The 14,842-nt window shown below is 41.2% G+C and overlaps 1 protein-coding gene across 2 annotated transcripts in view; it reads right to left on the reverse strand.

Annotated features, from left to right (window-relative positions):
* The window catches only part of ntn1b (netrin 1b), a 176,364-nt gene that overhangs the window by 122,181 nt on the left and 39,341 nt on the right, over positions 1-14,842 (reverse strand). The window contains exons 4-5 of one of the 2 annotated variants that reach the window (XM_012867862.3): positions 6,601-6,750; positions 2,362-2,415 (exon numbers count right to left, since the gene is read on the reverse strand). The exons of the other annotated variant lie outside the window; for it this stretch is intronic. Coding sequence (XP_012723316.1) covers positions 2,362-2,415; positions 6,601-6,750 — 204 coding nt within the window. The remainder of the gene's footprint in view (positions 1-2,361; positions 2,416-6,600; positions 6,751-14,842) is intronic. 2 annotated transcript variants of the gene reach the window in all.

The raw sequence follows: 14,842 nt of genomic DNA on the forward strand, positions 1-14,842 counted from the left end.
GCTAAAAAATAAATTAGTTGTTTACGTACATCTGAAGTATTTTTTCTTTTACTAAGACCGTAAAATCAAATTCAGTTTTTTTGATTTTCTTCATTTAAAATTGTTAACATGCTAAATAACCGCCAAATATTGAACATTTCATGTCTTTTGGAACAATGGATGAAACCAATAGCTTGCAGGATATTTTCTGTCCTTATTACAATTAGAATAGGCAAAAAAAAACAATGCATTTTTCTGCCTAGGTGTTAAAAGCCCTCATCTTCTATCTGGGGCTCCTAATAATGGCTCACACTAACTTGACTGGATCAAGTAAAGCTGACAGCGGATGGATGGCGCTCAGGGAGACAGTGTTCTCCTCAGCAAATCGTGCCGTTTCAACATCGTCTCGTGCAACAATCCGATTCCAACCTTAGTCCTGAGTGTCGCCCTACTTTTGTTCCCGGACACTCAAGGATGCCTCGAGAGAACCGGCGTGAAACAGACTAATGCTTCCACACATCCTCCTGTGTCTGTCAGCACGCTCCTGCTACACGCCTCCATGTTTTCCATTCCAGCCTGCTCTCTCGTCAGTGTCCTGCCGCTTATTGTGCGGGTTACCCTGAGGTCACCCCTTCATAAAAGCAGGTCACCGGGGGAAAACCCATCAGAAATTAGCACCCTTTGACGCCACATGCTGCAGGAATGCGAATGCTCTAACTCCAGCTGAACGGCTGAATGTTCCCAGTCCTCTGATTAGAGCCTTTGTAGCAGATCCCCATCTGAATCCCTGCACATGTACCTGGATTTCTGCGCTGAAGGGCTTGACCACTGACTTTTACGTCATGCTGACACTGTGCCAGGTAAATTGTGTAATTAGGAGGCCGATACTTGGACCTAGGGCCAAACTAAAAATTAAAATCATTTGTTCCCTCCGGTTTCCACTGACCGACACAAATTGGAAGCAGACCATCTCCAAGTGCTCCCCCCACTCTGGCTCTGCTTTAGCAATAAGCCTTGTGCATTTTTTTTTTTCAGGGAGGGGGGGTGGGAAAGCTGGGCAGGGCAGTCTTAAAAGAGAAAGGAGGGGGGCAGTACAGGGAGAGAGAGAGAGGGGGGGGGGACCTTTCAGCTCGCCTGAATATGGACAAACTTCATTATTTCTTCCAACCCTCTGTCCAGTCTTTCCCTTTCTTCCCCATTATACTCTGTGTGAATGAGGTTGCCTAGGTAATGATGGAGCAAGAAAAAAACGCCCTCTCCTCCCTCTCACAAAAAAAACGAGGGGTGGGGGGGGGAGAGAAGTGGTTTGGGACGTGAGATGAGGATCGAATTCATGTATGAGGAGTAAGTTGGAATGCCCGGCTCCTTTCTGGGCTGGCTGGAGAAATAAGAAAAGAGGAAATCCCAAAGTAAATGAAATCGACGAGTCCATATCGAGCATGCTTGATTTCCATGCAAATTGGGTGGCAAGAGCAAGGAGGGGTACTCTTTATCTAGCGTTGGCCCCTGGGGGCCTTCATCATGCTTCCCTTTGATAGCTGACGTTACCCATTAGCCCCTCGGTGCAATTGCCGCAGTGTCCCATCACACCCGCGGCTCTCATTAAGGTCCAATCTCCTGCTGCGAGGACAAACGCCCCCTTTGTCTGCCACGTTCATTCTGCGGGGTCCCTGGGGACCGCGGCGCTCGTAATTTGGAGGGTGGTGTCGGTTTTGGAGATTCTGACGGGAATCCCAACTCCTCACAGCCTCGGCAGTTGCTAAAGCAGGAAGTGAGATTCGCAAAACAAAAGCGCGGAGAAGGCGCTGATCGATGGACCAGAGGTGCCTCGGGCCAGCTAAACAACCGTAGATCATACTCTCCTCTTAATAAAAACCAAATAATGGAACCACTTAAAAGACTCTTAGTGTAAATTAGCGGTTCAGATAAGAACATTCATCTCATCGTATAGTGCCAGCGGTCTGACACAGAGCCTTAAAGGGCTTCTCCTCTGGCACAGCCAGCCCTGATAGAAATACAAACTGGTGCAAATGAAGCATGTAATCAGATTAGGGCTGAAACTCTGGGGAGGCTGCTGGGCAGGCTGGGAATACAGGCGATGAGGCCGCAGGGAGCGCTGGCCAAATATCTGGAGTTTACATCAGCGGCGGCCTGATCTCATGGACATGTGCTGAGTTTGGGAGTGTGGAAAAAAAAAGCATGCCTGCGCTTGAAATGCTCCAACTTATTGAACACACACAGGAACCGTTTGGTTTAGAGCATGTTTAACAAAATCCTACCCAAAAAAGACCATACTGTATAACCCAAATAACATGTAAAAGTCATTTCAGGACCTATGTGGAGTTGTTTTAACCTTAGTCAAATAATGTTGTGGTTTCTTACCTGATGGCTCCTCATAGCTGTTATAAGTTGATGTTGGAGATGCAACAGGGATTTCTGTATGAAAGGGATGAAAGAAAGGAATGTTATTATTGCGCTGATGAATTTGCTATAAACTGATGTTTTTTTTTTATCTTACAAACATCTGAATATTGTTTTTGATTTTAAGTGCAGAATTTCAAAATACACTGAATTTTTTTCTGTGACAGACCAACGCAGTTGTGAACTGTAAGGGTTGAAAAATCAGAAGTTTAGTGTGCAGGCGAAGAAAAAACATTCTCCCAGCGTAACGCCGCCACACCCATGTTTCACTGTTAGGATTCAAGTGTAAAGGTGAGAAAACGTTAAAGTTTAATTATACGATGCATACTCTGATTATAATTTAGGTGACTACTGAAGGCAGTATGTTAAAGATCGGACGTCCGCGTAAGGGGGGCTACGGCTGAAGACAAATCCACCCCACACTTTGTAAAAGTTTGTAAAAGAAGAGAAATTAAAACCATGTATTATTTCGTTGCGCTTTCCAACTACAGTTGAAACCAGATGTTTCCAGACACTGTATAAAACTACACACAACCTTGTCTTTCGCTGTCTGAGATGAAATCCGACTAAATACTTTCTGTTTAAGAGCCGTGAGGATTACTATAATTATTTGAATTTGCTAAATGCCAGGTAATTTTTTTTTAGAGACATTCTTATGACTTTCTTCAAATCCAGATGTTTACAGACATTAAAATTGCTATGCCTTTAACCAAGCTTGGAAAGCACAGATGGTGATGCAATAGCTCTGTAAGCTTCTCATGGTTTTTTACATATCGGAAGCACACAAAGCTACAAAGCTATAATTTGTGTAATTGGAGGCCCGGCTGTGGAGGGATTTCAAGGCAACACCTCAAACGCACGGCTTCCCTGAGTGACATTATTAAAAAAAAAAACAATACAAATGAGACACGAAATCAGGAAGATAGTTGTGGACCGGTCTGATTCATCCCTGCGTAAAATTTCCAGATACTGGCAGGTTCACCTGCTCTGTCATATACATCTACATAGATAGAATGGGAATGTCTATTTCCTGGAGATGAAAACATTTTGGTACAAATTTACCCTGGAACAAACGCGAGAGACTGCAGTGAAACGGCCACTCAGCAAGGAAGAAGCAACAAATAATAATAATCATTTAAAATAAAATAAAAACTAATTACAGTGTACAAATGCACACAGAAGACAGGTCATGTGGTCGGATGAAACTAAAATTAAGGCATTTGGCCACAATGAGCATCTTAAGACTCAAGACGAGAAGCTTGCCAGCATGAGGACGCCATCCTTTCTATGCAGTGCTGAGAATGCAGCGTCATGCTTTGTGAGTGTTTCGCAGCAGAAAGGCCTTAAGAAGAAAAAAATTCAAGGTGGAAACATGAAATCAACATCTCAAGTCATGAGGCAAGAAGTTAAAGTTTGGGCACAAATATGTCCTTCAAATGGACAATATCATTACGCACAGAGCCAAATCAGTGAGTAAGCGACATAAGGAATGACCTCTCAACTTCATGAAGAAATAGTAGCCATAGCTAAAAAGGTACGTGAGCATAGCAGCCTAAAAATCTGACTCCGTTACACCAGTTCTGTCAGGAGCATAGCTCTCAACTCTCACGCATTGACCGTGTGACACACGCATTTCATGAAATGCACACGCTCACACGCATTACTTTGAAAATCTCAATCTTACAATGAAAATCTCACTCTTGAAACGCACGCGTACGGACGCCTCGCGTCATGGCGGAACCAATTTGCGGTACAATGGTTTCCGCACGTCCAGTATTAGAGGTAACACAGCTGCAAGGACCGCCGCCGCGCAAAGAAGTTTCCCTCATCCAAAGTGAAACACTTCTACGGTCCGTGTTGCGTGCGAATTAAGTGGTAAGTCGGCATGTGTCATTACAAACTGTAACATAAAAGCAAAGTCCGTGTAAAATAGTGCCAGTCTTGAATCGAACAACAGCACCCCCCCCCCCCCCCCGTTGGACCGTTTTTATCGACCAACAGCACCCCCCCCCCCCCCCGTTGGACCGTTTTTATCGACCAACAGCACCCCCCCCCCCCCCCCCCCCCCCCCCCCCCCCCCGTCAACAATCTCACTCTCAACAGTCGTCAAAAGTTGAGAGGTATGGTCAGGAGGAATGAGCCAAAAGTCCTGAGAACTACTGTGAGAAGCACAGAACCTTTGATTCGAGTCATGCAGTTTAAAGGCAATGCTGCCAAGAACTGAAGAAATGTAAACCAACATCTGAATGACAGAAAAGTTTGAAATCAATCTTTAAAAACGTTCCGTCGTTCTGTAGCGACCAGAAATCATGTTGGTAATCTCAAATGATCTCAGGCTGATTTCATTTCAGGGAGCGAGAGGGAACAAAAAAAAGCTTACTTGTTGTTTTGTAGAGTGTTATGTGAATATCTGGTTTTAATTGTACGCACAACTTTCTATCACGCAAAATCCCAATAAAATCCTTTAAGGTTTGTGGTCGTAATGTGACAAAATGTGAAAGAGTGAAAAAGAGTTATGGATACATTTGCGAGGCCCTGTCTGCGGTTGTTTTTAATCACGCTTAAAACGTTAGATCTCCTCTGTAGGTTTTCCGTGAATGTTCCTCTCTCTCTCTCTCTCTCTGCTGACTGTGGAGTCCTGGAAGCAAAGAGAGAGCGCGCGCATACTGCTGGTCTTGTGAAATTTGTAGCTGGCAGGAAGTTTGATATCGCAAACATTTTATAACCTACCATTAAAAGGAAAAGACATTATCTGTAAAAATATACGAGAAACCAAATACATTCACGGCCTTCGAGAACCTTTTGCCCCTAAATCGCTGTTCTTGGTTACCTCACCAATGTCCAGTTTCTACAATTGGCTCTATCAGGAATGTCAACCTTGGTGACACACAGCGGACAATAGCCAACACGCACACGTCCTCCCTGACGTCACCGTTATCTTATCTGCTCATGCCAGCCAGCTACTTGATGCTCCCAGCTAAAGCAAGTACCAGTGGCCTATCTCTGCTCCTGGGAGGCGCTGGCGTTTATTGCAGAAGGTCTGGAATCAGCAGGCTGCAGATACAGCCAATAAACACATCAGCCATCAGTCCCTCGGACTGGCTAAGGAGATTTATTGTGAGAGGGACTTTTAGCGGCGCTTGAAGGCAAACAAGGCCGTGTTAGTCGAGTCGTAATGATTTGTTTATCCAGACTCGTGTTGAAACGGCTGAATATCTATTCAGAAATAATGGCACTGGGACACAATAAGAGGTTGTCACGGTTTCGTAGATAACAAGCAAGTTTAGGTGACGGCTGTGGGTTTCGCAGAAGAATTTCCTAATCTTTTATGTGTGGTATCAACGCTGTGACTTCAGAATATATACAATCTCTTTTAAAAGTATTTACAGCCATTGGTTCCAACCAAAGCCTCAGTGTATTTTGTTGGGACTTCTTGTGACAGATAGACCAATGCAGAGTATTGCATGAACGTGAAACATGGCCGCCACAATGTGTTGCAAATGGAAATCTGAAAAGTGCGGCCTACATTTCTATCCAACCCTCTCATTATGTTGGCATCACCATGTTTCCATACAGATAATACATTAACCAGTTCCCCATAAGATGTTCAAAACTTGATGTATTGGCTTAAAGTGGTATCAACTTTTCCTCAGCTTTATCCCTGAGCGGTCTGCAGTGTTCCTTGGTCTTCATGGCGGCGCATGTTCTCTGATGTTCTCAAACGAACTCCCAAGATCTTTGAAGGACAGGTGGACTTATTCAATTCCAGCTGTCCTGCAAAGATTAAATCAGACACACGTTTCCTCCACTTCCTGATGTCTGGATATGTGAAGGCAATCGGCTCTACTTCACTTCAGTTAGGGGTATCGGAGTAAAGGGGGCTCAACCTTGCCACATGTTCCATCTTTTTAATTGTGTACAACTCTGAGTCAATTCCTTTGCAACATGCTGTCATTTGCTACTTTTGTGTAGGTCTGTTACAGAGCACCAGGCAAACATAAAAGTTTGTTCCACTGATTTTGAAAAAAAAAAAGATTAACACTTTAGAAAAGGGCTCTGAGTGACAGTATATGGGTTTGTCTGGGTATAAACCCTGTTGAAAGCCTTTCAGTGGAGTTAAGTGATGTAAAGCTCACAGTCTTCATTTAGAAGAGAAACTTTTTTTTTTTTTGTATCTGTGTAAAAAAGTTGATAGCTTACTTATGCATGGAGCGATGGGGGAGCGGCTCTGCTGGTAACCCTTGGCGCAGCGGTTGCAGGTGATCCCCGTCACTCCATCCTTGCAGGGGCACTGGCCAGTCGTCTGGTTGCACGTCTTCCCCGCCGCTCCGACGGGATGGCAGTCGCACGCTAGGGCGGAAAGAAGGGGGGAAAACGGTCAGAGGAACATCACGCGAGACGGTGTACAAGTTAACAACAACAGGGACAGGCAAAACCAGGGCGAAACAGACATCTGCTTACAAATGACTACAGCGTGCCAGGCCTGTCCTCTGCCAGGCCTAAATATGCCAAATAGTCTGAAGGTGATCATAGCAATGAAGGTTTGTAGGCGATCATTTACTCTTAGCTGTGCTTTCCTCTCAGACAATCCCAGATGTGGGAATGGGCCTCGCACCAGCGTATAACCTCAATCCAATTAGGCTGCTCTCCTCCACCCACCACGACTGTAAGATTCTTCATCAGGCGCGCTCTTTAAGCCACACAGAGGAGTAAATAACTCTATAAATTACCGGGGTTTCACTTTCTCCACTGACTGCATCGGGGCGTGTGTCTGATCGCGAGTGTGTGAGCAGTTCTGTTTCCTCTGCGTCGCCGTGATCAGACAGGCAGTCTGCCTTTCAGATTTGGGTTTCCAACGTAAAGCTTTCTTGGCTCGGAGCTGCCGGCAAACACTGCCTCGAATAACGATCGCCAATAATGGACGAGTGGAACGCACTTCAAAGTCTGTTTGGGCTGTTAGTTGGGAGGATCGCACATTAAATGTGAGAAATTTGTTGTCGGGATACGTGTGTGTGTGTGTGTGTGTGTCTAAGACTGCATGCATGCTGCCAAAGTTTTACCATAAAGCCTGTGTTTGAAGTTGAAGCCCAGCCTCACTATTAGTCCCGTGTGTATTATAAGTACCAGCCGAGTCATCTCAAACAAAAAAAAAGGGGGCTTGAAGTGGTCCAGTTGATGCTGGAGGTGCTGGAATGCCTCCATTAACGTAATGAGATTCTGTTTAAATCCTTCTGTGGGAACGTCAGACCTCTTTGCTTGTTTGTCTTGACTGGAACTCTGGAAGTTTCTGACAAATATATTTGATAAAATCCAGTCCAGTGGTGATGTGTGTTTTGGTTATCGAATTTATTTTCTTTGACTGAAAAAAAAAAATTGTTCGTATGAGAAAAGAAATTAGACTGCGCAGCAAAGATTTTAAAGAAAATATGTGTTATTTTGATGAATTTGGTGCCTGTGGGTAACTCTTGTTCTTATATTATATAGTTTTTCTTGAAGTTATCACATTACACAAGTTGTAAAGGTGATTCCTCCAGAGATAATAGCTGAAAAAACCTGGAACAGAGCAGAAGATCATCTGAAGGGTGATGCATCTTGCATGTCCTCTGTCAGATATTTACAAAATTCTTTTCCTAATTCTTAAAGAAACAACTTTTAGATGCTTTAAAATGTGTTAATTTATCAAAGAATGAATTCAAACTGTAAACATACTCCTCTTTCCTAAATATGAACACTTTAAAGTGAAAAATGTATTTGCTGTTTTCTAATTTTATTCCCTCAGTCTGAAATGTTTCCTTCTATGATATAGTCAAATTTAACTTTGGCAGCTTTTAAATTATGCCCCCTTTCAGTTGTACATTAGAAAACGCAATGCCTTGCAAACTGTATTAGAAATCCTTGTATTGAATCTCTCTTTTCTCATATTGCACCCTCTTTTGCTTATGTTTTGGCTTTGCTGTATCATGAAGGATTTCCCAATTTGTTTTTATTATGGATTTTATTGGCTGGACATACAATCAGATCAGATTCGATGTAAGACTTGTAAATATCCGTTTTCAAGTCCTGCAAAGGATTATCAACTGGACTCTGACTGGGCCATTCTAACATAGCATTTTAAATATGTGCATAACTCCTTTGCCTTGTTCTAAAGACCTTTGCTCCCATCAACTCTGACAAGCTTTCCCCACAGCACAATGTTGCCGTCATCATGTTTGAAATTCAGCATTAGTTTTCTGCCACATACCACTTAGCATGTATCTGCCCCCTACCTAGCATGTGGCGAACTGTAAACAAGACTTCTTGTGACTTTCTATCAAGAATGGCTTTCTCTTTGGCCTTTGCTTGAAAAGACCAAATGTGCAACCTGAACGCACGACTAATAGATGAATCTGTCACCAGATTCTGCTTCCTGAGCAGGGATCTCTGCAGCTCCTCCAGAGTTACCATGGGCCTTTTCTCTGATTAATCCTATCTTTGCCCAGCCTGTCACTCTAAGTGGGCAGCCACGTCTTGTTAGGTTTACCGGTGCGTCATTCTCTTTCTTTTTTTCTAAAAATGAACTGAACAGAGCCTGGTGAGATGTTCAAAGTTTCAAATGTTGTTTTATAACTAACCCTGGTTTACATTCCACAACCTCAGCAGTCGGCTGTGTTCCTTGGTCTTCATGAAATTGCTTGTTCGCTTATGTTCTCTAATGATTTAAACAGTCATTACATTGAGGACAGGTGGACACTGTTTACTAGTCAGAGTAAAGTGCTGCCCAGGATTTTTAGAGAGGGATGTGATAATGAAAGAGGACTAAATACAAATGCACATCATAATTTTCAGACTTTTCCTAGCAAAAGTTCTGACAACCAGTTATAATTGATCTTTCCAGTTCAAAATTAGGAACTATGTTGTTTCTATCGTATAAAATAAAATAAAGTGGTATGAATAGACCACCAAGGCACTGGATATGTGTAAATCTTTTTCTTATTTTCTCTATTTTTCTTTTTTTTCTTTTCTGGAGTGCAGCTACATTTATCTTTCCATTTCAGACCAAATGCTTTCAAAGAAAACTGCTTTACTGCAGCAATGGTGATGTTATGCATAAAGAAAAAAGACAGATACATTCGGGTACATCCGGTATATTGCCCATAGTATCGGGTCACACCCCCAAATCAATGGATGCGAGGAAATAATTTATCACTGCATGTCAAAAAAAAAAAAAAAAATAACAGTATGATATTTAGTATTAGAGAGATTTGACTATCATATTTTGCAAGCCATGTTGAAAATACATAACATATTACCAGTAAATCTGCCCAAAAAGATTTATTAAAAGTTATTGTATTTCTAATTTGAGGGAGCACAGATTTTTAAAGAACCTAATTAAGAAGTAATCTGTTGGAACATTGTATTTCTGTTGAATAATCTGTCTAAACAGCCCAGAGGGGGTATAATAATTAAATTAAATAAGAAATATTATGCTGTCAGTATATTATGAAATATGGTGACTTAGAAGAGGGCTGTATTATTATAAAATATCATATTTATTGTTCCTTATTGCTTGCTTTCGTCAAAGAGGAATGTGTATGATTGGTTGGCCCATGTTTAGATTATCATGTATTTGTTTATTTTTGGAGGGAAGGTGTAGATTATGTAAGATATTTCTTCTTTGTAATCATGCTTTTTTTGTCTTTCATAGTGAAATGTGTTATGTTTATTTTATTGCATATTGATGAAATAAGATGTAAAGAAACGCAAAAAATGTGAAACCTATAATGGTTGCCTCTGTGCTTGCCGGTCAGGCAGTTCAGGTCAGAAGAGCTCCCATTCAGAACCAGATGTTTTGTCAGACTCCCTTTCTGTAGCTTGCCATATAAAAACCCACCTTGAAAGAAACACTATACAAACAAGGTTTTTTAATGTAAAAACATCTTTTGTGTGCGTAAAAACTTTAAATCAGTAAACCCCTTTCTCAACACGTTCTACTGTACTATAAGTTGCATGGGTATTCCAAGATTTCCAATGCAAAGCACTTTTATCTCTTTTAAATATTTTGGGCAACCCCCCCCCCCCATTTTTTTTTCATTAATAGAACATTTGAAATATGTAAAACTGCTTAATTTGAAGCTGCAGTTCAGGGCCTGAAGAACAGAATGGCTGCTGAGGGCTTTGGGGACTGCAGTGCAATGAACCATGCACCACCCTCATCTCTGTGGACTCACCCGAGGCTTAACTGCCAAATTTATGGGCGGAATGGGTTTAAAAAAAAATTGAACTTTTAGGGGTGGGATGTAAGCAATGTGAATCTCTAAGAGCCATGTTTACGCTGTCCTTAATGAGGAGCGAAGCTGTTAATCTGGGAAATAAAGCACTAGCCACTCAGCATTGCCACTGGAGATGTATTTGCTACATACAGTATAATAACCTCCCTTTTTCTTTCTCTGTTCTTAAAGTTTAAGAACTGTTTAACGTACAGCTGCTGAGACGTGAGGTGTTGAGGGGGGGGGGGGGGGGGGGGGGGGGGGATTAGGGTGGAGGAATGGGGAACGAAAGCAGGCCTCCTCCTGGCTTTGGCTTTGTTGGCACCATGCTGTGTTTCCTGTCCAACAACAGCAGAACGAGACTGGACGGCTGATTCGAACAATAAATACGGCGGTTTTTAACTGATGTCACGACGGCCCATTTTTGTCACCTGAGAGGAAAGGCAGCAATCAGGCTGTTTGGATTTGACCCCAGAGCAGCGAGCAGGGCTGGGTGGAGAGGAAGGGAAGCGTGTTCAGGTTACTGCTCCAGCTGTTTGGAAAAGGCTTCGCAGAGATGTATGGATATCACCGCGTCATCAAGCAAAAGGGGAAACCTCTGTTAAACTAACCTGCTCTTAGCTGCCACCCCTCCAAAATGGAACTGCTCCTAAATATAACCGGGTGAAATGTTTAGGCTGGAAGGAGACCTCTGCGGTCCATTTCTCAGGTTTTTACGCTAAGTGCAGATGATCTATCAAGCTTGTGTTCACTCCAAAGTCAGCCCAGCAGAACACAATGCTCTGCTGGAAGGTAATCTCTAAATGATGCAAAGACATCTGAATGGTCCGCTTGGTGTGCCTTTATTTCACTTCCCTGTGAGCCGAGGAGAGCAGAATTTACAGCAAAGTGTTGTGGCATGAATCAGGAAATATCATGTTGCTATTCCAGCCTGTCCTGAAGATAGGGGCGCCAGTGGACTTGCATCCTAAAACGCCATCAGCAGCTAATTGTTGCTCACTGGTTAGTGCGCCAACACGTGGGTCTGTCTAAAGTGGCTCAATTTCTCATGGTGCAGTAAGAGATTAAATAGCCAGCTAAATAAATGTTTTCATGCCCAAATTTTTGTTTGTGTCATCATCAATAGTCTCCAATTCACAATTTTAACAGAGCATATATATATATATATATATATATAGCTATATCTATAGCAATATCTATCTATCTATCTATATATATATATATATATATATATATATATATATATATATATATATATATATATATAGCTATATCTATAGCAATATCTATCTATCTATCTATCTATCTATATATATATATATATATATATATAGATAGATATATATCTATATCTATATCTATATCTATATCTATGTATATATATATATATATATATATATATATATATATATATATATATATATATATATATATATATATATATATATATATATATATATAGTTTTTCACGTTGCTGCCGCAGACCTGAATGTATTTTATTGAGCTTTTATGTGACAGGACAGCACAAAGTAATTGTGAAGTGGAAGGAAAATTATTACAAAAAAAGAGGGAAAAAAGTTAAAAGCATGGCCTACATTTGTATTCAGCCAGGAGTCAGTAGGGCAACCTTTGCTGTAATTACATCTGCAAGTCTTTTGGGATATTCCTCTACCACCTTTGCGTGTGTAGAGAAATAATATTTTTGCCCAGTCCAATTTGCAAAATAGCACAAGCTCATATTGAATGGCCAGTGTCTGTGAACAAACTCTTCAGGTCTCGTCAGAGATTATCTTTGATTAAGGCTGTCATGTGCTCTTTGTGTTGGTCGATCCCATTAAATGCCAATAAAATGCATCAAAGCTCATGGTTGCAACATGATGAAATTTAAAAAAGTTCAAAGGAATTATAACTTCAGCAACACGCTGCACATCCGTAGTGTCCTTTGCGTGTATTTTAACAATGTTTTCAGCTCATGCAGACACATGCACAAACCATGTAGCGTATCGCTCAGATATTTGGCCGGTGAGATTCAAACCAGAGGGACTGAGTGGCAGCAGTTTGATTGTACAGGGCCTTCCTTACTCCCAGAGGTCCCTCCACACAGAAGGAGCTCTGCTTTTGTCTCCACACATCTTAAGTCCTGCCAGCTTGGTCTCAAACCTTGCGTGTGTGCTCACACCTGCGTGTTTTTTTTGTTTTTTTTTTACTCTCTGCCTGTACGCAGGGTGTGTATGTGTATGCGGACTCGCTGAGCGAACATAAGAGGAGGCCGATTAGCAAGCCGTTTCCTCTGCTCAATGGATCGTCACCCACCTTTGGCCTGTTTGTTATGCTTGTCGTGTAAGGCATTCACGGAGGGCCTCAAATAGGTCAGGTCGCTGACACCATAGCTGAAGGGCACCTTGGTCTGCTCTCTTCCAAAGAATTTGATTGTTAACTGAACACTGTCAGCGGTATGTTTTTCTCTTCTTTTTTGTAGCACTTATCTGCTATAATGTCAAACTTCTATTTATAAGAAAGACTAGTCTTAAGTATATTTGATCTCGCCTAGCATTTTCTTTTAGCTTGTATAAACCGGCCAACATGCGCCTATAGAAGTAGCACATTTTTATGTCAAGAACATGAAAATCCCTGGAATCTATAATTAGCAACTTTTAAAATATATCTGAAAGAAACTCCACTGATCACCAAGGGCGTATCATCACATCCATGTCACTACACAATACACAATACAAAATATTGAGTTCGCAAGACAAAACAGTTTGAGCAAAATTTGTGGGAAAACAAACAAAATCCCCCATTCCTTTTCTTCATTTTTGGTAATATAATGAAAGTTTGACACAGAGCTGCACAGTATTTTGTATCAGCGAGTGCACAATAATTGCAAAAAGGACCACTCTGATGCCCTATTTCATAAGAAATAATTGTAAGCTCTCATTCATTCATGCACCACATGCTGATTGCATATTTGGCAATTCAAGTGCCCTTGATCCAAGCAACCAATGAGATATTCTGTCAGCGCTGCATCGTCTCTGTTACAAACAAGTCTGTCACAGAGACATGAAGCTGTAGTAGTTCTGGTTGGGAATTACGATTTGTAATAAACAACTGAATGTTTTCTTTTATAGGATCCAACTGAACTTGGTCTCTAGTGAGATCAGGAATGTTTCTTGTTGCCAGAGCACAGCCTGTATGGCTTATATGTCTGATGATACTGCCGATAAAAAATGTTTCATTTCCATCTGCGAACATTTCCCTGTGAATATGTCATATTTACTACTAATCTGTTACATATTACCTCTCAAATGAAAATGTCTATTTTTGCACACAATTTCTCCAATATATTAATTCACACAAAAGAAGTTGTGCTTGAGTTTCTGTTTGGGCTTTTCTTTCAGATTTTGCTTGATTCATGAGCATGTTTGCGGTACTTTTAAACTATTTCTAAGGAAGACTATATAATTATCCCATCTAAACGTCTAAGCCTAGATCACTTTTAGACCAGGCAGCTTTGATTTTCTTGAATATGGGCAAAATGGCAAAATTAAGGCTATGTACACACTTAACCCAGACTTATGTTTAAATTAGGTCTAAGCTTAGTTTCTATGATAAAATCAGGTCTTGTCATCTTTGGCTCATAATTATTGCTTCCACCTACTTCACCAGAAGAAGACACAAAGTGAGTGACAACTAGATAGGACTTTATGAGACAAACTTTGCTTTGATGAGAGATATTGTGGCATTTTATTCTTGTGAGATCCTGTGGTATGACTGGTTACACATACATAGGATCTCACTGTTTATATTTGCCCTTAAAGGTGCATATCTATTTTATTTAACTTTTTTTATTTATACTTCAGTAGCTCACTCTGGTTGCATACAAAGTGTTTATGAAAGATTATCACGTCCTGCTGGCATATCAGTTTTTATTTTGTTGTTTTATACTTTGTTATTGCTCAATTTGTTAGTAAATAAAACATTTTGTGATTATTTGCATCACTGCGCATGCGCGGCAGGGGTTAAAACAAGGAAGCAGCTGGCAGCTATTAGCATCTCCCAGCGAAACAATGAAGAAAGGTCCAAGATTCAGTAAAAAAAAGCGCAAAAAAAAAAAGATTCTAAGAGGGAAAAGACTGGAATGTTGCTGGGAATACAGTTTGAACATTGGTTTTCACTGAAGCTAAACGTGCCGAGGC

This window comes from Fundulus heteroclitus, chromosome 16 (assembly GCF_011125445.2).
Source record: "Fundulus heteroclitus isolate FHET01 chromosome 16, MU-UCD_Fhet_4.1, whole genome shotgun sequence".
NCBI lineage: Eukaryota > Metazoa > Chordata > Actinopteri > Cyprinodontiformes > Fundulidae > Fundulus > Fundulus heteroclitus.